At 58.5% G+C, this 27,991-nt stretch overlaps 15 protein-coding genes across 15 annotated transcripts; 4 read left to right on the top strand and 11 right to left on the bottom strand.

The window, feature by feature from the left end:
* Positions 1 to 107: 107 nt before the first annotated feature.
* On the top strand, positions 108 to 3,124 carry SDRG_06162 (hypothetical protein). Its single transcript, XM_008611926.1, has one exon. The coding sequence runs from the start codon at positions 396 to 398 to the stop codon at positions 3,102 to 3,104; it is 2,709 nt and encodes a 902-aa protein (XP_008610148.1). The 5' UTR covers positions 108 to 395; the 3' UTR covers positions 3,105 to 3,124.
* A 154-nt stretch (positions 3,125 to 3,278) lies between these two features.
* Positions 3,279 to 4,002, bottom strand: SDRG_06161 (ribulose-phosphate 3-epimerase; the record flags this gene model as incomplete). Its single annotated transcript, XM_008611925.1, has 2 exons — positions 3,279 to 3,953; positions 4,000 to 4,002. 2 exons carry the CDS (start codon positions 4,000 to 4,002, stop codon positions 3,279 to 3,281), a joined length of 678 nt encoding a protein of 225 aa, XP_008610147.1.
* A 539-nt stretch (positions 4,003 to 4,541) lies between these two features.
* SDRG_06160 (hypothetical protein) lies at positions 4,542 to 4,823 on the top strand (the record flags this gene model as incomplete). The annotated part of the gene is made up of 1 exon (XM_008611924.1): positions 4,542 to 4,823. One exon carries the CDS (start codon positions 4,542 to 4,544, stop codon positions 4,821 to 4,823), a length of 282 nt encoding a protein of 93 aa, XP_008610146.1.
* Positions 4,824 to 4,829: 6 nt separating this feature from the next.
* Positions 4,830 to 6,103, bottom strand: SDRG_06159 (hypothetical protein). Its single transcript, XM_008611923.1, has one exon. It carries the CDS (start codon positions 5,887 to 5,889, stop codon positions 4,999 to 5,001), a length of 891 nt encoding a protein of 296 aa, XP_008610145.1. The 5' UTR covers positions 5,890 to 6,103; the 3' UTR covers positions 4,830 to 4,998.
* SDRG_06158 (hypothetical protein) lies at positions 5,833 to 6,559 on the top strand (the record flags this gene model as incomplete). Its single annotated transcript, XM_008611922.1, has 2 exons — positions 5,833 to 6,106; positions 6,162 to 6,559. 2 exons carry the CDS (start codon positions 5,833 to 5,835, stop codon positions 6,557 to 6,559), a joined length of 672 nt encoding a protein of 223 aa, XP_008610144.1.
* An 898-nt stretch (positions 6,560 to 7,457) lies between these two features.
* On the bottom strand, positions 7,458 to 8,048 carry SDRG_06157 (hypothetical protein). The gene is made up of 2 exons (XM_008611921.1): positions 7,928 to 8,048; positions 7,458 to 7,874 (listed from the first exon to the last, which is right to left on the bottom strand). The coding sequence occupies exons 1-2, from the start codon at positions 7,969 to 7,971 to the stop codon at positions 7,541 to 7,543; spliced, it is 378 nt and encodes a 125-aa protein (XP_008610143.1). The 5' UTR covers positions 7,972 to 8,048; the 3' UTR covers positions 7,458 to 7,540.
* Positions 8,049 to 8,737: 689 nt separating this feature from the next.
* On the bottom strand, positions 8,738 to 9,263 carry SDRG_06156 (hypothetical protein; the record flags this gene model as incomplete). Its single annotated transcript, XM_008611920.1, has 2 exons — positions 8,738 to 8,834; positions 8,998 to 9,263. 2 exons carry the CDS (start codon positions 9,261 to 9,263, stop codon positions 8,738 to 8,740), a joined length of 363 nt encoding a protein of 120 aa, XP_008610142.1.
* A 178-nt stretch (positions 9,264 to 9,441) lies between these two features.
* On the bottom strand, positions 9,442 to 12,980 carry SDRG_06155 (hypothetical protein; the record flags this gene model as incomplete). The annotated part of the gene is made up of 15 exons (XM_008611919.1): positions 9,442 to 9,560; positions 9,604 to 9,686; positions 9,731 to 9,768; positions 9,810 to 9,902; positions 9,946 to 10,031; positions 10,084 to 10,362; positions 10,410 to 10,484; positions 10,528 to 10,551; positions 10,604 to 10,672; positions 10,716 to 10,791; positions 10,845 to 11,045; positions 11,094 to 11,166; positions 11,223 to 11,389; positions 11,443 to 11,935; positions 11,986 to 12,980. The coding sequence occupies 15 exons, from the start codon at positions 12,978 to 12,980 to the stop codon at positions 9,442 to 9,444; spliced, it is 2,871 nt and encodes a 956-aa protein (XP_008610141.1).
* Positions 12,981 to 13,686: 706 nt separating this feature from the next.
* SDRG_06154 (hypothetical protein) lies at positions 13,687 to 15,288 on the bottom strand. Its single transcript, XM_008611918.1, has 3 exons — positions 15,199 to 15,288; positions 14,356 to 15,141; positions 13,687 to 14,302 (listed from the first exon to the last, which is right to left on the bottom strand). The coding sequence occupies exons 1-3, from the start codon at positions 15,241 to 15,243 to the stop codon at positions 13,841 to 13,843; spliced, it is 1,293 nt and encodes a 430-aa protein (XP_008610140.1). The 5' UTR covers positions 15,244 to 15,288; the 3' UTR covers positions 13,687 to 13,840.
* A 360-nt stretch (positions 15,289 to 15,648) lies between these two features.
* Positions 15,649 to 17,086, bottom strand: SDRG_06153 (hypothetical protein; the record flags this gene model as incomplete). The annotated part of the gene is made up of 3 exons (XM_008611917.1): positions 15,649 to 16,193; positions 16,238 to 16,354; positions 16,404 to 17,086. Coding segments are annotated over 3 exons (1,292 nt in total), but the record flags the coding sequence as incomplete, so codon positions are not given.
* Positions 17,087 to 17,929: 843 nt separating this feature from the next.
* On the top strand, positions 17,930 to 19,468 carry SDRG_06152 (hypothetical protein). The gene is made up of 3 exons (XM_008611916.1): positions 17,930 to 18,005; positions 18,052 to 18,816; positions 18,863 to 19,468. Exons 1-3 carry the CDS (start codon positions 17,958 to 17,960, stop codon positions 19,382 to 19,384), a joined length of 1,335 nt encoding a protein of 444 aa, XP_008610138.1. The 5' UTR covers positions 17,930 to 17,957; the 3' UTR covers positions 19,385 to 19,468.
* Positions 19,469 to 20,479, bottom strand: SDRG_06151 (hypothetical protein; the record flags this gene model as incomplete). The annotated part of the gene is made up of 1 exon (XM_008611915.1): positions 19,469 to 20,479. One exon carries the CDS (start codon positions 20,477 to 20,479, stop codon positions 19,490 to 19,492), a length of 990 nt encoding a protein of 329 aa, XP_008610137.1. The 3' UTR covers positions 19,469 to 19,489.
* Positions 20,480 to 21,798: 1,319 nt separating this feature from the next.
* Positions 21,799 to 22,870, bottom strand: SDRG_06150 (hypothetical protein). Its single transcript, XM_008611914.1, has one exon. It carries the CDS (start codon positions 22,787 to 22,789, stop codon positions 21,836 to 21,838), a length of 954 nt encoding a protein of 317 aa, XP_008610136.1. The 5' UTR covers positions 22,790 to 22,870; the 3' UTR covers positions 21,799 to 21,835.
* An 829-nt stretch (positions 22,871 to 23,699) lies between these two features.
* Positions 23,700 to 24,830, bottom strand: SDRG_06149 (hypothetical protein). Its single transcript, XM_008611913.1, has one exon. It carries the CDS (start codon positions 24,804 to 24,806, stop codon positions 23,775 to 23,777), a length of 1,032 nt encoding a protein of 343 aa, XP_008610135.1. The 5' UTR covers positions 24,807 to 24,830; the 3' UTR covers positions 23,700 to 23,774.
* Positions 24,831 to 25,860: 1,030 nt separating this feature from the next.
* SDRG_06148 (hypothetical protein) lies at positions 25,861 to 27,045 on the bottom strand. Its single transcript, XM_008611912.1, has one exon. It carries the CDS (start codon positions 27,029 to 27,031, stop codon positions 25,904 to 25,906), a length of 1,128 nt encoding a protein of 375 aa, XP_008610134.1. The 5' UTR covers positions 27,032 to 27,045; the 3' UTR covers positions 25,861 to 25,903.
* Between the last annotated feature and the right edge of the window lie 946 nt (positions 27,046 to 27,991).

The raw sequence follows: 27,991 nt of genomic DNA, 5'->3' as shown, positions 1-27,991 counted from the left end.
GTGTAGTGCTTGCACTCGAGGCTACGAATACCACGTAAAGATATTCCTCACCAAAACAGAATGAATGGTCGCCAACGCGTTGGTTTCATTGTCCCAGCCGAAATCTCGGCTCTCAACAGCTGTCTCAACAGTCGTCATGATCCCGGTGAGATATCGCCCTTGCAACCCGCCGTAACGACGACCAAGGGAATCTGCGCCGACGGCGTGGATGCCACGCCGCACTTGCGTCGGCAAAAACACCGATGGATTGAGGTAGTTCTGATTCAGCTAACGTATTTTGAAAAGCGACGCACTTGGTCTTTTCTCCGACGACAACGGCTCGAGAAAGGTGCCGGCGCGTTCGGCACCGGAGACGACGCCTCTCTTGGCAGATCCATTCTGCGATTTGCTTTGTCATGCGCAAGCAGCTCTGTCTCGCGCTGTGTACGGCGGTCGCCGCCGCCCAGTCGACCGTGCCCGGCGTCGTGTACTTCCCCGACCACCGACCGGGGTACCCGCTCTCGACGCGTGACCGAGTCAACGCCACGGCCATTGCGCTTGGCATCGACGCCGATCTCGCGCTCCTCGCCCCGCACTACCAGCTGCTGCGGACGTACCGACCGGCGTTCCACGGCGTCGCGATAACGCCGATCGCCGCGCGCTACGACTTGCACGTGTACCTTGGGCTCGATGTCGGTGCCATCGACTATGACAAGCAAGTCGACGCGGTGATCGACGCGCTGCAGACGCACCCGAGCACGGTAGACGCGATCATCGTCGGCAGCGACAGCCTTCAAGTGGTGTCCACCGCCGACCTTGTTAGCCGCATCGAGGCGCTTCGGAGCCGTGTGCAGTCCGAGACGAGCGCGTCGCACGTCAAGCTTGGCACGGCGCAGCATCTTGAGGACTGGCTCAACCCACTCCTCTCGGCCAACATGTCGGCGGTTGAAGCCGCCGTCGACGTTGTCGGTGTCAACTACTTTCCCGGTCGCGACGCGAATTTTGATATCGATGATCCGGTCGCGCTCATCAACGGGCACTGGCCGCTGCTCCAAGCTCTGTACCCGAGCACGAAGCTCACGATAACTGAGACGGGGTACCCGACGGCGTCGCTTGCGGACGCGACCACGTACTTTAATGCGTTCAAGCACTCGGCGTACGCGGCGCTGGGCTTCTACTATGCGTTCTTCGACCGCCAACTGCGCGATCCGAGCGGCGACGTCGACGCCTACGGCCTCTACACGGTCGACGGCACGTCCAAGAAGATTCTGCCCGACCTCAACGCCGTCCAGAACGAGTCGGCGGTGTTCTCGTCGGTGGTCGCCGGCGCTTGCTACTCGCCGTTCCATCTGGACTCGTACCCGCTCAATGGCGTTGCCCACGGTAGTCTCGCCGCCGGTATGGACCAAGACTTTGAGATTATGAAAAAGTACGTGGCCGTTGTGCGCACCTACTACTCGACCTACATGGGCGTCGACGTGACGCCGATCGCGGCCAAAAATCAAGTTCCGCTCTACCTCGGCGTCTTCATGACTGACCAAACCTGGTATGGGGACCAAGTGAACGCAGCGATTCAAGGCGCCGTCAAGTACCCGTCGACCGTGAAAGCGATCCTCGTCGGCAACGAAAACGTCATCCCGGTCGGCCCGTACAGCGCTTCGTACATTAGCAGTCAAATCTCGTACATTCGGTCGCAGATTGCGATCCAGTCGAACGGCAAAGTCAACAGCGTGCTGCTTGGGACAGTCCAGCGCGTCACCGACTGGCTCAACCCGTCGCTGCGCACCGAGATGAAGAACCTGGCCGACAACTCGGACATTATCGGCGTCAACATCTACCCGTTCTTCGACAACAGCTACGACAGCAGTAACCCCACCGTGCTCCTCAACGCGCTCTGGGACCAAATGGCCGCCATTTACCCAGCGTCCAAGCTGCGCTTGACGGAAACCGGGTTTTCGACCGGTGGGCCGCCGTCGCCGCTCTCACCCCGCGTCGTTCCGAGTTTGAACAATGCCATCACGTATTACACGGCGCTTTCGCAGTGGCAGCCGTCGCAAGGGGGCGGCGAGCTCTTCTGGTACACGTTCTTTGACCTGCGCGCCGACGACCGCACGCAGCCGCAGGAGCTCGAAAAGTACTTTGGCTTCTTCACGGCCAGCGGGCAGCAAAAGGTCGCGGGGTTTCCGCCACAATACGAGGCGCCCGCGTTCACACTGGCGCCGGTGCTTCCCGTCGTGACAGTGTCGCCAGTCACACCCACGCCCGAGAGAGCCACGCCCGCGCCCTGCACGTCGGTTTTCATGGGTGCCAACTACGATCCGTTCCACAACGCAGCGTACCCGAACAACCTTCCAGCGCTGCGTGTCGCGATCGCGCAGGACCTCGCGGTCGTCAAGAAGTACTTCAACGTCGTTCGAACGGTCTACACGAATTTTTACGGCGTCGAGATCACGCCCTACTTGGCCGCCGCCCAGCTCGACGTGTACCTCGGCGTCTTTATGACGCGCGAGGGGTGGTACAGCAGCCAAGTCAACTCGGCGATCTCGGCGGTGCGCGGCTACGGCGGCCACGTCCGCGCGATCCTTGTCGGCAACGAAAACATCAACATGAACGAGAACTTTGCGCCGTCCGAGGTCGCGGCGCAGGTCGTCGCGGTGCGCGCAACGTTGCGCGCGGCGACGGGCGTGAACCCCGTCATGGGCACGGCGCAGAAGGCGGCGACGTGGCTGACAGGCACCACCGCCATGCGGGCGCTCGCATCCGCCTGTGACGTCATTGGCGTCACGTACCAACCGTTTTTGGACGGCAAGTACGACCCAACCAAGCCGATGGCGGGGCTCGATCTTGTCTGGACGCAGCTCAAGAAACTGTACCCGTCGGCCAAACTTCGGCTGGTCGATGTGACGTTCCCGTCGGCGCCGATCCCGTCGGCGTTCAACTCGGTGGCGACGCTGGCACTCGAGCAAGCCTTCTACAGCGCGCTGCTCAAGTGGGTTGCCATCAACTGCCCGACGACCGAGCGCTTCTGGGGCACCTTCTTTGACAATGCGGCGCTCTATCGCACCGGCGGCCTGTACACTGCGGCGCGACAGCCAAAATCATCGGCGTTTCCCAGCCCTTTGTAATTACGAATCCATTTCATGTGTTTAAATATTGCTTCAGTTTGCAAATCCTTGGAGCGCCAACTTGTGCTCTCATCTGCCCATGCGAGAGTCGACTAGTATGTAGCCGATCGAGCGAGGTCGTATACGATTTGTTTCAACGAAGCGTCGTGTTGAGGAGTCGCTAAGTGTCTATTGCTAGCGACGCGTGAGCTCGGCGTCGGTCTTGCCGTTGCCGAGGCGCTCGACGCTGTGGCGCATGGCCAAGATAGCGTCTGCGGGATCGGATGCGCGGAAGACAGAGCTGCCGGCGACGATCATATTGGCGCCAGCTTTGGCCGCGGCGTCGATCGTCGATGGCCCGAGGCCGCCGTCGACTTCAATGTCGAGGAGCGGGAAGCGTTCGCGCAAGAACGCGACCTTGGGCATCATGTCGGCCATGAAGCTCTGGCCGCCAAAGCCCGGCTCGACCGTCATCACCAACACCATGTCAACGAGGTCGACGTACGGAAGGACGGCGTCGGCGGCAGTCCCGGGCTTGATGGCGACGCCGACCTTCATACCCGCGGCGCGGATCTGCGCAATGAGCGCCGTCGGGTTGCTCGTCGACTCAAGGTGGAAGGTGAACTGGTCGCCGCCAGCGTCCTTGATGTCGTCGACCCACTTTTCCGGCTCGGCGACCATCATGTGGCAGTCAAAGAAGGCGGTCGTGTGCTTGCGGAGGCTCTTGATGACCGGCGCACCCCACGTAATGTTGGGCACGAAGTGGCCGTCCATGACGTCGAGGTGGAGGTAGTCGGCGCCGGCCGCGACGACCTTGAGCGCCTCGTCCTTGAGGCACGCGAGGTCGGACGCCAGCATCGACGGCCCGATCTGACACACGCACGAGTGACACATTTTGAGCTTGTTGCGAAATGACCATCTTGGCCAAGTAATTTTATGTCCATGTTTTATTCAACCTACAAACAGCAAGTACAAAAATAGAAATTGCAAAAAATGAGTGGATAGAGGCAATAGATCGGTTTATTGCTCAGCCGCCGGACCCTTCCTGTGGCACCACTGAGGCCGCGAGCGACATGGCATGCGCTCAAGAGGTGTGCACTGCTAGCGCCAATACATTGGCGCGACCTGGACGAGGCGCTGACCTTGTGAGACGTCTACAGTCGTTCGAACCCCTCCAAGGAGTCAGATAATTGCTGCATTTATGCGGATTATTGCTTCGTTGACCGAGCTTTAATCTCGGGGCCGTCCGTGCCCTCCACCGACGCTGGAGTGCGACGCTACTTGAGTGCAAGCTCCGTCGCAGCGCACATCTACAAGGTGCTGCTACGTTACCGGTGGTTTGAGGCCAAGGGCCGGCATCGATCTGACCTCTTCCGGGTATCCGGATGGTATCGACTTGTAGAGGTTGCTGGCCGCGGAAGGACTGGTCGAGAGATTGGGAATTTACGAAGCAGCGCGATGTCGGCGATCTCCAAGCAAGTGGCGGACCTGAGCCGCAAGATCTTTGAGCGCCTGCCGCAGAACCACACCAAGTCGGGCAACAAGATCATCAGCAAGCAGCTCAAGGGCGACAAGGTCGCGTCCTGGTTCCAGAAGCCGCTGCATCTGCGCGTCGGCGGCTACTCGGAGTACTACCAAAAGATCAACCAGTACCGCTTTGACGTCAACGCGACGGCCAAGCAGCAAGGCCGCGGCCCGCCCAAGAAGGGCGCGGGCAAGCGCTCGTCCAAGAAGAAGTAGAGATGATAGACACACAAGAAGACGCGGTGGTCTGCGCCACACCAATGACTTGTGCGTTGACCATTCGCATCGTCGCGTTCGCCTCGTTAGCATGCCATGATCCTCAACCTAGCCTTCTGGCGTCTGCGCGACGACCATGCTCGAGGTGCCGGCAGAGAACACACTCACACTAGGATCAACAGGGCGTATTTCGCTTCGTCTGTACATGCCGTATATGGAGGTACGTGTAGCGGTCGCGGAGGAAGTGGAGCATGGCCACGTTGAGCTCCCAGGCGTCCGAGACGGCGGCGTTCGTGTACGGCAGCGTCTGCGTGTACGGCGTCGGACCAAACTCGGGCGTGATCGTATGCACCGTCTCGCCGCGCGCCTGCTGCGCCGCCAGAATCGCGTCCCACCAACCGACGTGCGCGTCGAGGGCGTCCTTGTGCTCGGGCGCGCGAAAGTCGTTGACCTGCGGCCCTTGGCTGTGGCCGACGCGCGCGTGGATGTGCTGCACGAACGGGAACACGCGCTGCAGTACGTGCGTCTGGTCCTCGAGGAGCGACTCGCAGCCGACGCACCAGTGCGAGAGGTCGGCGTTGAGGCGCAGGTCGGGGCGTGCGTCCAAATACGGCAGCAAAAGCGTCGGGTGGCCGCTGAAGCGGCTGCGGTGGATCTCGTGCACAATGGGCACGCCACTGCGGTGGCTCACCTCGTCGGCCAGTGAGAGCAGCTCGGCGTTCTGCGCAAACGAGTACCAGTCCTTGCCCGTGTGCGTGTTGACAAGGCGCGGGCGCGCAGCGACCGCGTTCTCGAGGTACGTGGCGAGCGCGCGCTTGTGCTCAGCAAAGTCGCTGTGCAGGACCGTCTCCCACTGCTGCGCAATGAGGTGCAGGCCCGACGCGCGAATGGCGTCCGTCCACTTGGTGCGCTCGGCGACGTCGAGTGGTAGCGACATCTCGACGCCATCAAAGCCAGCATCCAGAGCCTTCTGGAGGAAGACGTCGCGCGCCAAGTGCGCGCTGCCCCAATGCGGCGCGAACACGAGAAGGTTGGCCGCCTGCACCTTCCGGACCGCTTGCTGCATCCTGCAAATTGCAATGGTGGCAGTGCCGAAAATAAGAGCCAAGGGACCTGCGGCCGCCGACCACTAGACGCCATCGCTAACAAAGGCAACGAAACTGCAATAGCGAAGCAGCAGCGGAAGCATGCGTCGACAAGCGAGGTGCATGGGCCAAGCGACGTTGCGCCGACGCGGGCCCAGGCGTGGGCGCTGTCTCGTGGCAGATGCCACGTCAACACCGGTTCCGTCATATGGATTTTATTGCCGACACGTCGGCTAAAAATAGTGTCGGGTAGGAAAACTGAGTGGGCGGCGACGGAGTTTCATTGGTTCGGGCTCCGCTGGTCGAACGGATAATCGTTGGCAGTTTAGAAAAGACGCCCGCGCCAAGATGACCAAGCATGACGCTTCCGTGCAGAAGAACAACTTCAAGAAGGTGAAGCTCCACAAGAAGAAGCGCATGGAGGCGAAGAACCAGAAGAAGGTCTTTGTCACGCAGCACGGCAGCAAGAAGACGGTCGGCCGCCCGGCCGCGAGCAAGAAGAAGGTGCGCCGCGACACCAAGCGCGCCCAGAAGAACGCCAAGTACGAGCAGGAGCAGCTGCTCAAGAGCGGCCTCATCACGCAGGAGGACATTGACAAGCTCGCCCAGGAACAGAACGACATGGAGGATGCCGCCGCCGACGAAGAATAAGTGTATGCCCGAATTAAGTATATTTTGATCACCTTCGCTGCCGCCTCCGCAGCTAGACATAGACGAAATACAAGCAAGGCCGTGTTCGTTGATGCGGTTGACGTCCTACGCACCGGTACTTGTATGTCATTTATGTACCAGTGTCCAAGTCCGCGACCCTTGCACAAGCAAGGGCCGATGCTTGTCGGGAGTAAATAGTAGCTTTCACAACTTTGTGGGCCATCGATGTGTCTTCGAGCATGGTGGTGTCGCCAAAGGTCCTCTCTGTTGCTGTCGATGTCATTGAAGGCTCTTAGCGCCTGCTATCACTTGCAGCTACGTCATTAGCCAAGGATACATCATGCAACTTGAGCTGATGGAAACGAGTTCGTTCAGCATTTAAAGCTCGGATGAGAGTTGATGAGATAGCACTCGATGAATATCCTGTCGAGCAGGGAGCCTCGAGCCAAGGACGAGTCGTTCTCTGCGTCGGCGTTGCGCGCTACAGCTATCAAGAGCCTTCGTTTGTACTCTTGGGAGCGCGAGGGAAAGAAGAGCAATCCTCAACTTCAATGCGTTGATGGGCGAAAATATGGAAGCGTCGTCACCCTGTGATGATTGGGTATTACCAGCGCAAGCGCGACCGCTGATTGGTCCATTTGCCTTTCAAGATTCGATGCTATATCGAATCTAAGAGGTTGTCAACGAAGGTGGAATCCGCAGCGATCTTCCGCGCCTATTGACTTGCAGCAGAGCTGTCCCTGTGGCCTCCATACAATCACCAAGACGGTGCCCCTTGAATGGCTACCATTAGCCATTGGAGGATCACCGTCTACGTGGCTACTACGCCTCGTGAGGCTGCCCCTTCACTCTCTCTCCTCAACCGCAAGCCGGGAAGCCATGCATCGCCATTGGGACGACGGAAGCAAGAGCCCAAGGCAGCGCAAGGTTAAACAGTATGGACACGGAATAAATAGCTATCTGTACAAAAGCGTGCGTCAACTACTCGCACCCGTAGGCTGCCACGTACGCACGGCGATGGTGCGTAAGTGCAGCGCGGATGCATTCTCGGGACGGCTCGTTGTCATCGTCCTCTTCGGACCACACGAGCGGCTTGGCAGTGCGCAGCGGACGTGGCCGCTTCTGGGCGCCTTGGCGCGGTGGGTGGCAGCCCATCGAGTGCGACGCGGGCGTATTGTAGCCGAACGAGGCCACGTCCAGCGCGCGCTTAGCGGCGAACGTCTTGAGCGACGGTGCATCAATCGACACGAATGGCGAGTCGCCGCCTTCCGTGTCGGTGACCGGTGTCGTCGCCGTCACCGAGCATAGTGCTCGCCTAGTGAGAACCGCGTTAGCTTCCGACACGCGACGAGGTGCTCGCGACTGTACCTTGTGGCGGGGCGCATGGGGGCAGGGTGCGCGACAAAGTCCATGGCAGTAGTCCGAGGTGGTGGATCAATTTATGACGGGCGCGGCGACATTGCCAGCGAGGCTTCGAATTTTCGTCTCGTTCTGTATTTCTGAGTCCTCCGGAAAACGCACGCAGCCAAATCTAGAAGAGCAATCAATTGGCCTAATCGAGTACACCTCGGCCCATCCAAGAATCCAGCGCCTTGAAAAAGCCGCAGCCAAAGGACACGCGTAGCAACAAAAGATACGATGTGCCGAAGTAATCTACCTGGAGGGTGTTGAAAGCTATCGACATCCTGGCGATCGCAGTACGCAACCGCGCCTTTATTTTTGAGAGGAGAGCCAGTCGAGTACTGAAGAAGCGAATTCCAATGCTGCTGCATGCGGATGCTCCCAAGTGGCTTGTGTCGTCTTGAAGTGCAGTTTGAAGTGCAAGAAGGCGTCTACTTGTCTACGACAAAAGCATCGACAAATGACGTTCGGTGGGGTCCAAGAAGCTATTGCGAGCTTCGATCGTCGAAGGAATAGCCAATTGGTACCAACAGCAAGATAGCAAGGTTGCAAGGCAGCGGTTTCACCGCTCCACAGCAGTAACTGCAGCACAGCATGCATGGAGCTCGAAAGAGCTGTTTCACAGCAAGCCACACGTGCGAGGGAGAACACTGTCGATATCGCGCAGCCCGAAGGATGAGTTGAAGACTTGCAGCAACATGCGACGCTGTTGGTTGCTGTTGGCTTTTGTCGAGCCAGCCACGCACCTTCAGGACCCCTCGTCTTTGCTCTGCCCAACTACTGGCCGCTGCACCGGGTCGCGCCTTCTGTGCTCACCTTGGTCGTATGGTGTTGCTTGAAGTGGGCGTGGACGCCGTGCGCTTCTGATCCGTTCCTGGGCCGTCGTTGAACGAGCTTGACGGGCTGCCACGTCATGCGCTGCGCCGATCCCCCGCACACGGTCACACACACCAATGGACATTAATGTTAGGAGACGACGGTCGAGGCGGATAAATATGTACCAGGTCGTACAATAAAATAGCAAGCGCGCTGGTCACATGGTTCCTGGCGCTGGCGATCCGCCGGCTGCGAGGAGACAGGCGAAGCGGGCGCGGTGGTTGGCCATGGACGCGGCCATATCGTCGTCGGCCAAGATGGCGTCGAGGAACGGTAGCACGTCGAGCGGCCGGCCGGAGCGCGCGATGAGGCGGTGGGGTAGGCCGCTGCGGGGCGTGCCCATGAGGTCCGAGAGCATGGCCGCGTGGGCGCCGCGGAGCGCGGGCGCCGCGACCGAGACGGGCGACGCTGGGGCCATCGAGAGCATCGCAATGCAAAACCAAGTGTGGCGAGTATCTTGCCGGGATCGACAGGCCGCAACGGGCTTTTCGCCACCGCGGTATTTAATTACCTTGAGAAATGTATGCCGACGTTTAAACGAGAATTTAATCTCGTTTTGGCGGGTGAACCGCAGAACGTGCGATGATTGGCTGTATTTCAGCCGCTCACGACCACGCCTGGGAAATGAGCGCCTCGAGGTGTGGTGGCGCCGCAATGGATTTGGCGCCAATCGGATCCGAGAGGAGACCGAGACCGCGCTTGACCTTGGCGCGCAACGAGGGGTCTAAGATAGGCGCATGAGATGCAGGAGACGTAGTGACGAGGACCTCGGGCGACCAAGGCCGCGCTGGCGTCGAGGTACGTGTGGAAGCGTAGCTGCGCGGCGCGTGTCGGCTGGAGGAGAAGGACGCTACAGTACTCGCTATAGATGTTGTTCAATAGAAGCAATAATACCGCTCCAGGGTATCGAGAAGCTTGGTGGTGCCCAGCATCTAGAGGCAAGTAGCACCGAGAAGGGCGATGCCGCGGGTACCGTGGGTGCCAGGAGCGAGAGGAGCTCCGATGCGCTCTCGAGGCGCACTTGCTCTTCGCACTCTTTGATGAGCAAAAGATGCAACCCATCAAGCTACGTCCACACGCATGACGCAGTAAGTCACTGTAGATCGTACCGGAGCATTGATGGACGTCGCGATCGACAGTAGCTTTCGAATGATCGCCAGACGCGCAGTGACGTTGTCCAGTGCAAAGAAGACATCTGTCCGGTCGTTGCGTCCATCAAGTGCACTTTGGTGTGGAAAATACAGTACCGTAAATGCGCTGGCACGTTTCCTTGCCTTTGGAGCGGAAGAAGGACCGGAAAAAGGCCGTCGCCGTCGCTTCCATCGCGTCATCGCCAGCAACAAACGCAAAGGACAAGGAGCGCAGCTTGTCGCTGCGCAGCTGCCCATTGAGAACGAGCCGACACATGACCTTGAGCAGTTTTGGGGCCATGCCATCAAGTTGCTCGAGCTGACAATAGAGCGCGTCGATGCCGTCTGACTTGACTTGCGAGGGATGCAAAGTCGGCTGGATACTGGCCCAAATGTCTGTTTGAGCATGAGAAGATGACACATATAATAGTCCAAGGGCGCACCCAAACACGCAGATCGAAGCGGCTCGGGCTTGGACGAGTCGCTGATGAGCTTTACGAGCCAAGGGTTGTACTCTTCTTAGCAACCATAAACATCCACGCTATACGCTATGTAGCGAACTCTGAGCCATCACGCGCGACACTCCTAACACAGACAGAATTTGTGAGAATCGAACCCAAGGCCAGAGATGGGATACGCATAAAATCGCCAAGCGACGCAAGTGCGCAGAGAACCAGTGCTTGTGGCGGCAAGAACGTTGCGCCAGCTAGAAAAAACCATTACTCGTCCTTGCATCCGTTGGTGCATACCAGCAGGAACAAGTAGTACTTCCAGTAGCGGCAAGAAGGCCGCAAGTAGACCTTCGTTGAGCGTCTTTTCTCTCTCCTACGAAGTTTGGCAACGTGAGCGATGCTATTGTTCATGATGCATATGCGAACAGTTTGAATGGCGCGCTTCTGGTCCATCTCGAGCTCGTACTCATCCATGTAGTGCTCCTCGTCGGGCTCGCTGCTCGGACTTGCTTCCATGAGTGTCGGGCACTCCCGAACAATGAATTGCGCGTTCTCGGTTGCCACGACGCCCAGAAGACGCACAAAGCTCTGAACGCGTGTCAAGTCATGGCCATCAAAGGCCAGATCCTATCCGGACACAGTAAGGATGGATTTGGTCGAGCACGGCCAAAGTACTTGGGCATGGGCAACGACATAGTACACACGCTCCTGAGCTTGGGGTTGCAAATACCAGAGTCGAATCAAGGACCTACGCTCTTTTCTTAGTAGTTCATGGAAAAAACATACTAGTATACATGTACGCACCGCTGGCAGGGCCCGCAAAAAAGCAAGTTGGCGAGCAAATCCTCAAGCGCCGACGACCACGTGTCTCTTTTGCAACGAGCAGAGAGCAGAAACTGCAATGCATGAGCGGCCGCGTATTCTTCGTGCGGCGTGCGAGGCCGCTCGCTGCCAAAAAGCTGGTGCAGCAGCTACATAGATGGATACTAGTACATCAACCAAGTATCGTCCTAGCATGATATACCTGCAGCGCGCCATCATTGCATTGCTCGACGGCGCGTCGATGCATGTGCGGAACCCACGACGTCGCCAAAACGATGACGCCGACCGAGCTCGGTGCATTGTACTGATCGATCGCATCCTCGAATCGCCGCAAGAGCTCTTGGATCCATAGCTGCGCTCCTTCGGTTGATGGTGCCACGTGGCCCAAAAACACCGAAACCTGCTCGGCACTGTCCAAATTCAAGCTGAAAGGCTCGATCTCGTGCACGATGGTGTCGAGGTACGTCGCGATTGCGGCGGGCTCGAGAGAGCTCAAGCCGTGACGATGAGCATAGATGTCGACGAGCCGACGCTTTTGATCGACATCGGCCACCGCCATCGCCGCCATGAACGTGTTCAAGTCGATAGGAAGCGACGAAGCGTGCAAAAGTGCAGTGACGTGCTCGTGCGTCACCTCGGCCGTCGGCACTGCCTTGACCAAAATGAACGTTGAGATCAAATGGCCAGCAAGCTCCCTATTTTATATGCGAACATTAGACGTTGTACAGGTAGTGCACAGACGTACGCAGGCAAATCAACGACGACCTCGGAAGCTGGTCCTTCGTGCAGAAGAGTTGAAAGGGCGTGCACCGAAGCGACGACTACGCTTTTCGCGCTGTCGTGGACGATGGCTGTGACGAGCACCTGCAGCAAATCGCAGTCGTGATCGATGACAAAGGCTTCACGATGGGCGCTTCGGAGCTGCACCGTGAGCTTGAGCGCCGCGAGACGCAAGGTCGCGTCTGGATCTCGAAGGAGCATGCCAAGCGCCTTGCAAACGAGCTCGTGACGAAAGTACGAAGCTGCGACGATTCCCATACAGTCCAGCACGAGCTTTCGGGTGGCTTTTGACGGCTTGGCTGTGTCCAAGAAGGTCGCGACCTCTGGTAGTAGAGCGAGTGCGAACGCCGGTCGGGGCTCCAGAAGCTTCAAGAGTAGCAGCGACCACTGGGCATCGTCCCTCGACCGTCGCAGAAGCTTGAGGAAGAGATCGATCTGCGCTCGACTCGAGGCATCGTCGAGCACAAGCATGCACACGTCGAGCTTCCGGTCGATTGCGGCTTGCTTCTCCCAGTTGGCGAGTACGACGTCAAGCGTCACATCGTACTTGGTGCATATCGCGCGAGACGCCTGCTTCATCTTGGCCGTCATGGGGCAGACGTTGGTAATTCCGAGAAAAAGGCCACGCATGAGGGTCGTCGTGTCCACGAGGTCGCAGAGCGTCGGCGGAAGGTCCAAGGTCGGCGCTGCGACTACGACGGACGCGTACCACGCATGAAACTCGGTCTTCGTCGGGCAGAGGAAGCTCTTGGCGATGAGGGTGCATGTCCAGACCCAAAGCAGCGCCGTCAGGTCGTCGTCCCCGGCGCGCAGCTGGCGCACGAGCGTCTGCCCGAGCTTGCTGAGCTTGCTCGGCGACATGTTCATGGCGCCGACGTCTTCCCACCGAGCATGGCGCATGAGCGCGCCACCAGGCAGCGGGAGCCGACCGCTGCAGGCGTACGTCACGAGGTCCTCCATGCGCTTGCTCGTCTCCCCGCCGAAACTGAAATGCAAAGATCGCGCCAAACGCGTCTCCGGATACGTATCCGGAACCGGATAATGTCGCGTATGCGGATGATCGCGGCTTCAACCGCCAAGATCGCCATGTTCTTGGTCGAACGAAGCTCGGTTCGGGTTTCCGACACCCAGGCTCTCTCACCATGCACCACACTAATGACTGTGAGAGGTCCGTTGTCAGCATATGCGTTCTGCTCGTTGCGCCCATCGATAAGGGTATTCCCATACCAGTACGACAGCCTCGATTATGTCTCGTGAGTCATTCTAGTCGCGACAACATGTACATTGTCTGCAGCGGTATTACATGTATGTTTGGCGGTGGCGGCGGCAAAGGTCGTTGCGGTGCGTCCACTTGGTGCAGCCTGGCACGATGCACTCGGCCGAGATGGCAGCGTGGCGAGCGCACAAGGTCGCGCACGTGTCGAGTGTGCAGCCTTCGAAGAGGCACCGGCGAACGTAGCTGCAGCTGGAATGCGTCGGCTGCGGATACGACGCTAGGCTGCTCTGCGTCGCCGTCGTACGTGGCATTACCATCCGGATCCGTTGTAATAATGAAAGCCAGACTTGCGCTTGCATCCGCATTGGAGATTTTACAGCGTAACCTTTACCTAATTTGACGACGCTTTTACAAAAAACTCCGTGCAGCTCTCAGAGCCAGGAATGAGGAGGGTACTATACACTGTCCAATCGTCACGTCCACCTGAGCATGCATACTCCTACCTCTAGTACATATCTACCGTGCTGGGAAGACCAACTCACCTATCACTCAACCAAACTACGCGGAGAAACCTTGGTTTTACATGCGACAAGGGGACGGTGGATCAAGCACGTAGCTGACGCTTGCGGTACACTTCCGTCACAGGCACGAGGAGCAAACCCAGCGCCAGCGACGCGCTGTACATGCCAATGCGACCGGCCGCACTCGCCAGCGCGACGGCGGCCGCCGGAATCTCCAAAAATGCAAAGAGCGCGCTGCACGTGTAGATGGCGCCCATGAGCGTCCCGAGATGCGCGGCGCCAAAGGTTCTGGCCGCGCACGTCGCCACGTTCGAGTAGAGGAACGCGCGGAAGCCCGTAAAGAGCACAAACGTGGCAGGCTGCAGCGCCAGGATAGGAACCATCGCGAGCGCGTTACTGAGCACACCGAGGGCCGTCGTGAGGTGCATGGAGGCCGCCACGCCGCGCGCTTCGACGACGCCGTTGATGACCGGAACAAACACAAAGCCCGCGGGAAGGATCCAGCCAAACGCCTTGGTGTACACGTACGAGGCGTCACCAAAGACCTACGGACACATATGCATCCATAGCTTACAAAGGACGATGCGCCATATCGTACCGCCAGCGTCTCGTCAATGGTGCCAAAGAAGAAGGCGGCGCGGAAGATATGGACACCAGCAAAGAGCAGGAGGTAGCGAAACTCAAACGTTCGGATTTGAGCGCCGAGAGATATCGTCGTCGGTGCATCAGCCTCGGCGTCGCTGGGCACCGCTGCGTAGGCGTCGGCGCGGAGATTCCGCGTGTGGCGCGACCACAACACCAGCAGCAGCGCGTAGGTTGACGCAGCGAGGCAGGCGCATCCGAGAAGGAGCGTGCGGCGCGAGAAGCCGTACGACTCGTGGAGGAGGAAGAGCAGCGATGGCATGACCGCCGAGGCGTCGTAGAGGCAGTTGACGCCGGCCAAGATGGCCGTCTGCCACCGAAGGAGGACAAAGCCTGCGCGAAATGAGGTGAGCAGTGTCGCGATACCGCCGACACCGAGGAGCGTGTACGCTGGTACAAACACATCAAACACGCGCGAGTCGGCGACCGCGAGTAGTGTGAAGCCCAGTGTCGTGCAAAGACCGCCGATGGCCGTCATACTCGGTGCGCCAATGGTATCGAGGATCACGCCAACCGGGAGTGAGCTCAAGGTCGCGACGAACTGGGCGACGCCGTAGATGAGGTTCAAGCGGTTCTCTTGGGCCGGACACGTTCGCTCAGATGGCTCGCAGAGTTCATTGTACTGACGCTCTTCAAGGAGAAAGAGCAGCAGCGACGACCAGCCGTAGATAAAACCCGAGAAGAGCAAGTTGGCCAGCAGCACGAGACCCACGAGCGCCCACGCGACTCGATTGCCTGCCTTCTACAAGCGCAAGATGCATGAGCGAGGGACGCAAGCAAGTCTGTCGAGGCAACGTACGGCGGGGCGGGCGACGAGGAGCGGGTTGTCCAGTATGACCTCCATGGCTCACGTTGCCGTTGGATATCCGATCTTGTCCGAAGTCGTGGCTACTGCGTATGCGTTTTCAGAGGTTTTCGTCCGACAGTGCAATCACCAGTCCCAACTACGTCGTCGCAGTGGCGGGACTGCCAACTCGACGCTGTGCTTTGCTGTACTAGTAGTGACACATTATACTAGATCTTATTGATGCCTATCCATCAATAAGATCTAGTATAATGTGTCACTACTACTACTAGGCCGCTCGTCAATGAAGGGCACCTTGTGGTCGTACTAGTCAGTGCCCATCAATAGTTGGGTTGACCTTCTGGCATCAAAGGTATACAAACGGCACCCCTTGAGCTGCGTACTCGGAGGTAGATGACTAGAGACTGAGGTCGCAGAGTAAGACGAGTGCTTCAAGACAAAACGGAGCAATTGAAACTCGTGTCCATTCTTCTATCGATCGAGCTGGTGTAAGCAAACTAGGGCTCGACGACAGCGCTGCTCGATGCGGCCAAGAGCGCACGCTGCCGGTACTGCTCGGTGAGAGGCACCAAGACGGCGCCGAGCACGAGCGTGCCAATGTACACGTGCGAGTAGTCGTGGCGGGCGTTGGCGTAGGCGACCGCGGGGATCTGCAGCAAACTCACGAGCGAACCCGAGGTATAGATGAAGCCGACAAGCGTGCCCATGAACGTGAGTCCAAACATCTTGGCCGCAAACGCCGTGATGACCGTATACAGAAAGGCGCGGAAGCCGGTAAAGACACTGAACGTAAGGACTTGCAGCGGTAGCGACGGCACAAGGGCGAGTGCGTTGTAGAGGAGGCCAAGGCCGACAGTCACGTACATGGCCATCGGCATGCCCCGGTCTTCGACCACGTGGTTGATGATTGGCACGAAGAGGAATCCGAGGGGCAATATGAACCCAAAAATCTTGGTGAAGACATGGCCATCGCTTTCGTCGCCGTAAATCTAGTCGAAAAAATTGTCGCATTGTACAAATGGCATCTCTGAACCTCGAGGACGTTGTTGGTCGTGCCAATGTACAGGTTGGAGCGGAAGAGGTGGATGCTTGTAAAGATGAGAAGGTACACAAACTCGAACGACTTGAGGTGGTCCCAGATCGTCGTTGCCTACAGCACCAGAGAAACGTCAGGAGGTGCAAGGTGGAGAGAAGCTGACAGCTGCGCTCGGGCTAGCGGGAATGAGTCGTTTGCTCTCACCCTCCGTCGGCGACGCCTCGACGAGCAGGTGCTCGTTCACGTGCCAGAGCCCGACGAGGCAGGCGTAGACGATGAGGCAGAGCACGGCGTAGCCCGTGAAGATGGCGTGGCGCGACCAGCCGAGCGACTCGTGGAGGTAGTAGAGGCCGAGCATGACGGCGCTGCTGCCGTCAAACGCACAGCTGACGGCTGCGAGGATCACGGTCTGGTACTCGGGCACGAGGAAGCTCGAAGAGAAGGAGCCCATGAGCGTCATGCCGCCGCCGACCGCGAGCGTCGCGTACGCTGGCACAAACACGTCCAGCGTCTTGGAGTCGGCGGCGCCAAGGAAGAAGAGGCCCGTGGTTTGCAGCACACCCGCAACGAGGATCGTGTATTTAGGACCGATGCGGTCCATGAGCATCCCCACGGGCAGCGAGATCATGGACGAGAGGAACGTGGCGACCGCGTAGACAAGGTTGAGCTGCGTGTCCTGGTCGCTGCAGCGGGCGCCGTCGCGCGCGCCGTGGCAGAGCTCGCCGTACTGGTCCTCTTCTTGGAGCATGAGCGCGAGCGGCGCCCAGCCATAGATGACGCCCGAGAAGAGAATGTCCGAGAGAAGCACGAAGAGAACCTGCGCGACGACAACGGACCGCGCCATCGCGAACGAGTATGAAGGCCGATGGCATCCCTGCTATCGAAGTTCGACCTTGAAGTTGCAAGACTAAATGCACGCCATTGTATGCTTATTTTTGAAGTCTGGAAAGATATCGGAGAGGCTAAGCGTGCGTGCAACTAGAGGCTTTAAAAAGCGAAGTTCGAAGGCAAAGTGTGATAGGCCAATCACCAGCAGGTTGGACGTCCGCGGTCTTTTTCAGGAGGCACGGCAACGCCGCCGCTGCGGCGATGGCCAATGCGACCCGTATTCTCGGAGAGCACTGCTGGGTACACTGCGACACAGCGCTGAGATCACATCATCTTGTACGGCCAAGTTGACGTGATTGAAGGGACCGGCGTCGCAACATGCGCACGTGCCATGGTGTGTACGTCGTGTTGATCCATCAACAGAGCGCATCAACACAAATTATACGGTGCGTAATGCTGCAAACCATGTCTGGTAGACGACGACGAACAACACACAGCAGCCTCTCTGCGATCGTTGACCCGACGTTGTTCCGCCGAGTTGGCACACAGGGCATCCTCTACTGGCGTCCGGCGCTCTCCTTTTGTCAAGGGTATATAAGAGATGATTTATACCCTTGCTTTTGATCACCAAAGATTTTCGGGTAAACCGCAGCAGCGCTGTTCAACAAGGCATTCCTTCCGTTCTGCACTCAGAGCGCGCCACGTCATGAACGGTTGTAGATCCATTGTACTTTTCCTACACTTTCTCGCCGCTGGGCATGATGCGAGGCGAACGACTGACATTTCTTTCCTTTTACTAAGTCTATAGAAACAGAAAACAAGCTCATCAACCTGCGCATCGCATCGCATTTGGGCTATCTCGTGGAACTTTACCTACTGAAACGCCAAAATGACCTTTGGCGCCGCCGAGCGAGGCGCCTACCACTTGCTATCATCTGTCCGTGCTCTCTACAGCACCAGCCTCATAACGACTACTCACTTAGGACAGAGAGCACCCGCTACCTATGCTGTCCAATCTGCTCGTGCTGCTCGTGCTCGGCGCCAACCTCCTCTTCTCCGGGTTCATCTCGGGCTGGGCGTCCATGCAGCTCTTCCTCATTGATGAAGACCAGTACCACGACCGCTGCGAGAGTCCTTCGGTGCGCTGCGCTGCGCAAGAGTCGCAGCTCGCACTCATTTACGGTCTCGCACAGTTTACAACCACACTGAGCTCGTTCCCCGCCGGCCTTTTTCTTGACAAGGCGGGGCCCGTCGCCACGAGTCTTGTCGCGGGTGCATTTTCGGCTGTGGGTTTTGCGCTCATGGCCGTCTCGGACTCGGTGACGTTCGATGCCTTCATCGAAGGCTACTGCCTCATTGGCGTTGGCGGTACGCTCACGCTGCTCACGTCGTTCCAAGCCGGGTTCGTGCACCTCCCCTGGCAAACGCTCGTCCTCGCCGCAGCCAACTGCCTCTTTGACGCGAGCGCCGTCATGCCCTCGGTGCTCTACGCGCTGCATACCGCGCTCGGTTTGTCGCGGCAGACGCTGCTCCTTGTCTACGCGGGGCTTGCTCTGGCCGTGTACCCACTGGTAGCGATCTGCTGGCACCTCCACCGAGGCACGAAGGAGGTCAAGGAAGAGAAGAGGCTCGCCATTTCGTGGACGACACAACTTATCTCGCTGCCCTTTGGCTTCCTCGCCGTCTTTGCGAGCGTGCACAACCTGCAGTCGGCCATCTTTTTCGGAACCGTCAATCGCATGCTTGCGGTAAGTTTTCTTTTTGATATACGAGATTTATGGCGAATATGTCTAGGTTGACGGAGACCAACGTCTAGTCTACACGCGCGCGTTTGGGTGGGTCCTTCCGGTTGGGTTTCTGGCGGTGCCGCTCTTGCACGCTGTTGTGCGCAAGTACAGTGTGCTCGGCGCAATGTTCAGCACGTCGCTGCTCTGCGTGGGCTACCACGCGTTCCTACTGGTGCCGTCGCTAGAGCTGCAGCCCATTACGTTTGTGCTCTTTACCATTTTTCGAGGCTTTCTGTATTCGACGGTCGCCGCGTTTGGAGCCGAGACCTTTGGCGAGGCGAGTCTTGGATCGCTTCTCGGTGCGCTCTACTCCCTCTGCGCCCTCGTCGCTCTGTGTCAAGTACCTATTGTCGTTGCCGCCAATGCAGCACCCCGCTGGGCACAACACATGTACATCGTCTCGTTGGCTACCGCAGTTTGTATGCTCGGTGTTCTCGAGTGCTATCGTCGATACCACTCGGTTCGTCCTGTAACCACCGAGTCAGAGGGCACGCGGGACCTTCCTACGTCACGTTTGCTCTCCTCGTGACCTCATTAGACTTAAAGCCATATATCGATATAAACAACGAGGGCTAGGTGCATCTAACGTAGAACAAGTCGTCGTTCAATTCGTGGTCTCGTGCTTTCTACGATACTACAGTGGCGGAAGGTACGATAAGTCTAACGGCGGTTCTTTCTGGCGGCGGTGGTTCTGCGGTGTGTACAAGCCAGACGTCGCGGTGGTCACTGGCGTCTTGCGCCGGCACGTCTGCGGTGTCTTGTCGAGCATAGCGATGGATTTGCTGTGGGGTCGGGGCGCGGGGCGCTTGACCTTGGCCTTGGCGCTCACGCATGCCCAGCAGCTCGTGGCTTGGCCGTCACCGGCACCGAGCGCCCGACAGTTGCAACACACGGGCCTTGCGCAGTCGCAACACGGCGCGAGCTGCGACTCGCGCGAAAGAAAGAACGGCTTGTTGAGGCAGATCGCGCACCGTGCCTGGGTGAGCTTCTTGGCGAGCCGCAGCGCCGACGGCAACTGCTTGACGCTCTGCGCCCGTCGGGACGTCATCATGGTCGCGACCCAAGTGGGCGTGTGGCTGCTCCAGTCAATGTCGACCCTGCTGCTCACGTGAAGAACACTGGGACTGGCTGTTTCGAGAAGCACAACGCCCCACGACCGAATGTCGACGGGCACGTTGCTGCCGTGGAGTCCACCGGTGGCGTGCGACCGGAGGTACCGAGCAAACCCGCGGCGACCGCTCGCCTCCGTAAACTCCTTGGTGCACTCGATGTACGTGGCGCACCGGTCGCGCATGAACGGAAACGGCGCCTTGAAGATGCCCCAGCGCAGCGAGATGTTCATGCCGTCAGCCTGGAGTTGGTACAATGGCTGGGACTTGTCAACGTGAAGACCGTGAAGCGCAGCGGCGGGGTCGTTGGGCAGTTTGTACAATCGTACTGCGTCGTCAAAGGTGCCATCGGCGCCCAAGTCGAGCTCAAGGCGGCAAGCTTCGACCGTGTCGTTGGCTGCCTTGGGTGTCGCTGCGCCCGCGAGACTGGACCAGAGAATGAGGTTGTCGAGGCCATTTGCGGCTGCTGCGAGAATCTCGGCGCGCGCTTCCGTCGAGCTGCTGAGCGGAGTCATGGAAATTGAAAAGTGCGTGTCATTGACTGGTCCAAGCTCGGTTTCGTACCGTTGACGCCAGCGCCACGTGATGCTGCCTGTGTGCGGTATGCAACACCCGCGGACTTGGGAAGCAGGCGTCTTCCTCGGCAACTGCAATGCGAGTTAGATACAGCTAAGGAGTGACCAACGTGCGTGGTTCGGCCCGTTCTTGCACACCTTCGCAGGTCGATGCACACCCGGTGCGACACAGCATCCTTCGTCCTACAGTCGCCGTCGCCCCTCACGCAAGTAACATGACCTGTCTCGCTACGCCAGTCTAGCCCATCGTAGGTTCTTATAGCGCGCCAGAGCGAATCGATCGTGTAGCTCGAGTGCAAAAGAAGAGGACCGCCCTGAAAAAGATTGCGACGTGATCACATGGCAGTCGGCGACATCTGGGACGCGTGGCTGCATGTCGCGTCAAGCTGACCGCACGTTTGTCCTCTTAATTCCCCACAGTCGCCAGGGATGGCGCACGCCCGCCTCTCTGCCACATGTTTTTCTCTAGTTGCGTCTGTTTACCACCCAAACGTGAGGCCACGGACGTCCGGTTCAAAAGCAGAATATGATTTGAAATGAGCCCTATTGACGATCCTGGAGCCAAATTTTCTTTGAGGAAGGTCTTTGTAGGGTTCCTACTATAGTCAGTATGGTACGAAACATCGGACTCGACGATCTTGAACAACCAGGAAGTATTAGCGCCCACGGCGTTGGTGTCGGCAATGGCTGCGTGCTCCCCACCGTCAACGCACTGTGTGAATTCGTATACGAGTACCCAGCTACAGTCAAACACTCTACCAACTGCGCTCGGACTTGTGAATTCGTTGGTAGAAGCACCTATTGGACGACGCATGTTCCGCAAGTGGCGCAAGTGGTTCGCAAGAAATGGTGAAAATTTCAGAAATTTGGCATAAATCCAGGATTCTGGTGCGTGGTACGTGGCTGAATATCCGGCGTACATCGGAGTCGCTGCATTTCTTCAACCTCCTTTCCATTCGAGCAACTGAGAATAGAAAAGTCTTTTTGCCGATCGACGAATCGCTTTTCGAGTCGGCGTGCGCGGACCGTACGCTTCTTAATCAGTTTTCTGGCTGTCTGAGTTTAGGGTTGAAACAGCTGGCATCGAAGAATCTCCGAAGAGCCGTGTGGATGCTTCCTTTGCCTTGCCTCGCGTAGCTGCCTCGCGTCGTCCACCAGAGGTCACGTTCTCGCATCATCTTTTCGCCAAGTCGTCGAGTCGTACGCAAGCATGCTATTGCCACAAACCACTGGAATCGTACAAGTACAAAATTCTCCATTTTTATCGAAAACATAGTTAGTGCAAGACGCAAAATGCTACACCTCGATCGACTGCGTGTAAATCGACTCGTCCACGGTGGCAGTGTGCTTGGGCGTATACCACCCCAGCGTCGTCTCGGGTGTACTAGGATGGGTTGACGATGCGTCGACGCGCCGTGTCAAGCCCGCAGTTGAGAGACGGCGCACGACGACCTTGTTCTTGACACAGCCCCAGCAGCATGTCGCGCCTCGGTTCGGCATCGACCGGCACGTCGAGCACACGGGCTTGGTGCAGTCTGTGCACGGCACGAGCTGCGAGAACCGGTTGAAGGCGCGCGACTTGTTGGTGCACACGGAGCAATGCTTGAGCGCCATCTTCTTGGAAGTCCGGAGGACAGTCGCGAGCGCCTTGATGCTCTGCGCGCGCCGGGACGTCATCAAGGTCGCGACCCACGTTGGCGTGCTGCCGTGCCAGTCAATGTCGACCGTACTGCTCACGTGGAGCACATTTGGGTCCGGTGTCTCCATGACAACGACACCCCATGACCGAATGTTGGCGCGGACGTAGTTGGCGTCGTCGACGCGGCCGATCGCGTGCGACTTGATCAAGCGTGCAAAGCCGCGGAGGCCGCTTGCAGTAGCAAACTCCTTGGTGTGCTCGATGTACGTGGCGCTCCGGTCGCGCATCAGCGGAAACGGCGATCGGAAGACGCCCCAGCGCAGTGCAATGTCCATGCTGCTGGCCGTAAACGTGTAGAGCACCTGGGACTTGTCGACGTGGACGTGGTGGAGTGCGGCGGCCACATCGTTGGGCGACTTGTAGAGCTTGACAACATCGTCGAACGTGCCGCTGCCATCGAGCGACAGCTCGTATCGGCACGCCTCGAACGCCCAGTTGGTGGCCGCCGAGTGGAGCGACCCCTCGGGCTTGGCCCACGCAAGGAGGTCAGCCATGCCCGCGGACGCCGTTGCGAGGATGTCAGCGTGGTCATTCGACTGCAGGAGCGGCATGGTCTCAACCGGCGCAAAAAGAAAAGTGTCTGGCGCTCGAGCGTGGGATAGCGCGATCCACTTTGGGTGCGTCGACCAGTCATGCGATGTTGGCTGGCGCGAGTATTATCGCAGCCGCGCTCGCCTGTCAAGCTGCTTTGCTTGCGTCCGAGTTGCAAGGTGGTGGTAGATACTCGTTCCGCTGTCGCCAGTCGAGCTCGCCAACTAACCCTCGATTACTATGATATCAGAATATGCAGTGTCGAGATGCTGGGCCGTGATCACCGCGAGGACTGTAGACGTCGCACGCATTCCTGCGTGACTCACGACGCGTCCACCGATTGGACGCCGACGCGTGTGCGTTGACTTCCGTTGCCTTCGGCGGTGTTGAGTATTTCCTCACTGTGGTAATCAGCCCAAGAGTTGGATATGCCCAGTGGCATGGACGGCCGAGATTCGTCTGCCGTGCACGCCGACGCCGTTCCGTGGTTCTAGTACTACTCCTAGTAGGTTAGTAGCAAGTCGATATGTCCAGCGATCGTCCCCTATTTTTGCTTGGTCTTTTCATCGCGTCGAGATGAGCGAGTCGAAGGAGATGCGACATGCGTCGTTATGCTGCGTTCCGGCGGTGGACTTGGGTGCCTTGAAGCAGCGTGCAGTCCGCCCGTATGTCCACGCTTCAGGAACGAGTCAGTGCTTGACGTCGGGGGCATTCATCGTGCATCGTCCAGCGCCGCGGTTTAGTGCTACCGGTTCTGGCGGTAGCGAGATTCGGACGCAAACGACGCTGTAGCCATCAACCGTGGGCCTCGGACAGAGTAATCGTGGACCTTGTGGTCTTCCATCGGTCGTTTCCTGCCACTGCGACCCGCTCGTCGTACACTGTACAAACACCTGTGATTAGCAGCGGCAGACAAGAGATGCTCTAAAATCGACTATAAAAAAACACTTGGTCGTGTTTAAACACTTTTGTCCTGTTATAAATACACATATTCACGTTCAACAACTACGCAGGCAGCGTCTTGGTGCGCGTCGGCGGGAGGTACGAGAGGTCGACCAACACCTCCTTGGCATGGTGGGCCCCTCCTTGGTTCTGCGGTGACGCCCACCCCATCTTGTCAACAAGGTGGCTGTGGCTCTTGTGGTCGCACGACTGTGGCGACGGCGGTGCGTCGTAGGACGTGAGGACCGTCTTACCGTCGTCGGTCCCCCGGAGGAGGAGGCTCGATTTGTGCCGGATGCAGCCCCAGCACGCCGCGCCATTCTCGCTCGTCTTGTGCACCGACATGCAGGACGAGCACACGAGCTTAGCACAGTCCGTGCACTCGGTGAGCGCACCGCTAAACAAGCCGGGCTTGGAGCGACACACACCGCAGTGCTTGGTCGCGAGCTTCTTGGCGAGACGCAGCGCCGACGGCAGCTGCTTGATGCTCTGCGCGCGCCGCGACGTCATCATGGTGGCAACCCACGCCGCCATGTTACCGTTCCAGTCAATGTCGACCGTGCTGCTCACGTGGAGAACGTTGGGGTCCGCGGTCTCGACGAAGACGACGCCCCACGACCGAATGTTGGCGCGCACGTAGCACGTGTGGAGCGACCCGAGCGCGTGCGACCGGATGTAGCGCGCAAAGCCACGCCGGCCGTGCTCGTCCGTAAACTCCTTCGTGTACTCAATGTACGTAGCGCTGCGCTCGCGCATGAACGGGAACGGCGCCTTGAAGATGCCGAGGCGGAGCGAGATGTCCATGCCGTCGGCCTCGAGCGGGAAGAGCACTTGGGACTTGTCGACGTGCAGGTAGTGCATGGCGGCGGCGGCGTCGCCAGGGTTCTGGTACATGCGAATCACATCGTCAAACGTGCCGGCGTCGTCGAGGTCGAGCTCGATGCGGCAGGCCTCAAAGGTCCAGTTGGTTGTCTTGGGAAGCATCTTGCCTTGGGCGTTCTGCTGCGCCCAGTTGATGAGATCTTGGATGCCACCGGACGCCTTGTGGAGGATCGCGAGCCGCTCGGCCGGGTCGAGTGTGTTGTGTTGGGGCATGCTGCGTGGGTGGACGGCGGCAAAATGCAAACTGAAAAAGCGTGCCACACGCACGGTACAGCAGCTGTTTTTCATCGTTTTTGATTTTCAATGTCGCTTTTGAGACGTTTTTACTCTCCCGGCTCTTTTCCATTATTGAGTTTGAGAGAATGCAATATCAACTCGTTGATTCGTATGCGATGAAGGCGACGAAGCCGGCGGTGGCGCCCATCAAGGTGACACACCACCTGGCTTCCGGCTCTGCGTCGGAACAATCCGGCCACAGGTCGGACGCACACCAGACGATAACTCAAGAGGCCAGTCGCGGTACGCAGATCCTTGACCTCGTTGGAGCGCCGTGGGTCTCGTCGGAGCTGCGCCGCGCTGGCGTCAGTGCCAAGAAATGCTAGCATATCGTGGTGGCAAATAGATACCGAGAACTCTCTTGGGTGCCACGGTCCCGTCAGCCGTGTGGTCGGCGGCCAGCGTGGGACCATCGCGTTATGTTTGCGTTTCAAGTTCAGACGGAGCCACGCTGCGGGGCGTGTTCACGCGATCGTAGTCGCCATGATTCGCGAGGTGGGCACAGGTTACTCGCCGTCGCCCTGCAGGGCCTGTTGGGGGAGCCACCGCATCTTCTACCGCTATCACAGATCGATCACTGATCCCAGCTGTGCCTTGTGGATCAGAAACCGGCCAAGATCTTAGCCCAAGCCACACGATTGCTTGCTCTGTTGCCCAGCCGGTGGCTTCGAATCGGCTTGTCCCGATCGTTTTGATGGATCGATCAATGATGCGACGACGTATGGTGCGGTGCAGAGGCACGCCCCATCACGGCGCAGCATGGCGCAACTCGAAATTGAGACCGCCCGCCGCTTGGCTTCATGGCGCAACTCATGAACGCAGGACAGTTCTATCCCTGTCCATGACGCCAGCATTTGCAGCTCTTGAGCAGCTCCCCCGCCAACGTACCCTAGCCCTCTCCACGGGACACTATCGTACTCATTCTGGTGCGTAGACTGCGATCTTATCCTACGTATCAACAACTACGATCTTGATGCATCGTATAGTGAAAGGAAAAAGCACAAACAGTATTCACACGGTGTAGATTTAACAGACTAGGATGCGGAGGTGGTGTGGCGGTGGAACGTGGGGAGGTATGAGAGGTCGACGTCGTCGTTCGTGGGCCGCTCTTCCGTGTACCACTCGGCGGTGGACTGCGAGAAGCGCGCCGGCGGCGACTTGTGCATACACGATGGCGGCGGCGTCTCCGAGTCACCAGTGGTTGCCGACTTGCTCCGGATGCTCTTGTCCTGGAGGTGCAACTTGGTCTTGTGGCTCACGCAGCCCCAGCAACTCGAGACGCCCGGCGCATGCGAGTGGATCGATCGACACTCGACGCACACGAGCTTGTCGCAGTCGTAGCACGTCACGAGCGCCGACTGCTTCTTCCACGTCGACGGTTTGGTTAAGCAGATGCCGCAGCGCTTGAGCGCCAGCTTCTTGGAGGTCCGGAGGACAGTCGCGAGCGACTTGATGCTCTGCGCGCGCCGGGACGTCATCATGGTGGCAACCCACGTTGGCATGTTGCCGTGCCAGTCAATGTCGACCGTACTGCTCACGTGGAGCATGTTGGGTGTGGCCGTCTCGACGATGACGACGCCCCACGATCGAATCTCCGAGTGCACGAAGCGCGTGTCGACAGCGCCGAGCGCGTGCGACCGGATGTAGCGCGCGAACCCGCGGCGGCCAAACCGGTCCGTAAACTCCTTGGTGTACTCGATGTACGTGACGCTACGGTCGCGCATGAAGGGCAGCGGCGCGCGGAAGAAGCCCCAGCGCAGCGAGATGTCCATGCCCGGTGCGTTCAGCGGGAAGAGCTCTTGCGACTTGTCGACGTGGACGTAGTTGAGCGTCGCAGCCGTGTCGCTCGGGTCCTTGTAGAGCTGGATGAGCTCGTCAAAGGTGCCAACCCCGCCGAGGTCGAGTTCGAAGCGGCAGGCCTCAAAGGTCCAGTTGGTTGTTTTGGGAAGGAACTTGCCGCCTGGCGTCGTCTGCTGCGCCCAGTTGATGAGTTCTTGGATGCCATGGGCCGCCTTCTCGAGGACGGCGGCGCGACCTTCGGGCGACGAGACGGGCATTCGGTGCAGCTGGTGAAATGAAAAGTAATCGAGAGAGCGCGGCCCAGTCAAAGTGTATCGTCGTGCAGTGATCGGCGACGACGCGTTGGTGCCAGCGGGTGGCATGCGTCAGTCGGAGGTTGATTGGCCGTAGAGTGGGACATGGCGGCTGTACCGGGGCACCACAGCCGCTGACATTTCCCTGTGACTCACACTACGCGCTTGCCTTCCATTGCATTCACCAAGAGGAGAGCAGGTCGACGACCCCTCGTGTACACCAGCTAAAATGGTGTCATGCGGTCGCTGTAGCCGACACCGGTTGTTGCCGTTGCGACTGGTAGACTAGCACGTGCCACTCGTATAGCTCGCGTACGGCGGTGGCGACGACAGTGGAAGCCATGGCATGAAAGAGGCAGAAGGATGCAGCGCTCCAACGTTCGTAAGGGCGAGGTTGATCGCTCGCTCGTCTCACGACACCCAAGAGGAGAGTGCGTCGAGGTTCGTGCAGTAACGCCAACGCTGCGATTGCTTGCTGACCTGAAAGACTCTGCTGCAGTCGACCACCCACTTCATAATCGATCAGTGGCGACTGCGGTATGCAGCGTCCAGCCACGTTGTAGTAAACGTGCTTTGCAAGCCCGATCAGATGCTGCGGATTGTTCCGCTCTGTTCGCTGCAACGAGCGCGTGCTTCCCTCCGAAAACGAATGCCCTAGGATTCAACCGATGCTTGAGACAAGATACGTTCATCACGCTATACGCACTCCTCGTTCGACGAGTGGACTCACGGCGCCATCTGAACCAAATAGAAAGGGCTAACGGATACATCATCTCACAGCCATTTCTGGGCGACAGGTACTTCGTTGGTGCGCGCAGCGACAACGGTGCAATACATTACGCCTTGGCCACCAAGCCATTGCTTCACTCAGTTCTGGAGTCCTGGCTGCACACACCGGCAGGCGCGGCTCTATTGACTAATCGTATGCAACTGCACCGGTCATTATATTTGGCACAAATGCAGCTGGTCACGTCGCACAACACTGGATCGCAGACAAGTTGTTCGTGTATCGAGCCACACGCAAAAAGC

Source organism: Saprolegnia diclina (assembly GCF_000281045.1).
Source record: "Saprolegnia diclina VS20 unplaced genomic scaffold supercont1.16, whole genome shotgun sequence".
NCBI classification, from domain to species: Eukaryota; Oomycota; class Saprolegniomycetes; order Saprolegniales; family Saprolegniaceae; genus Saprolegnia; species Saprolegnia diclina.
This window is presented reverse-complemented; position numbering and strand designations above follow the sequence as displayed.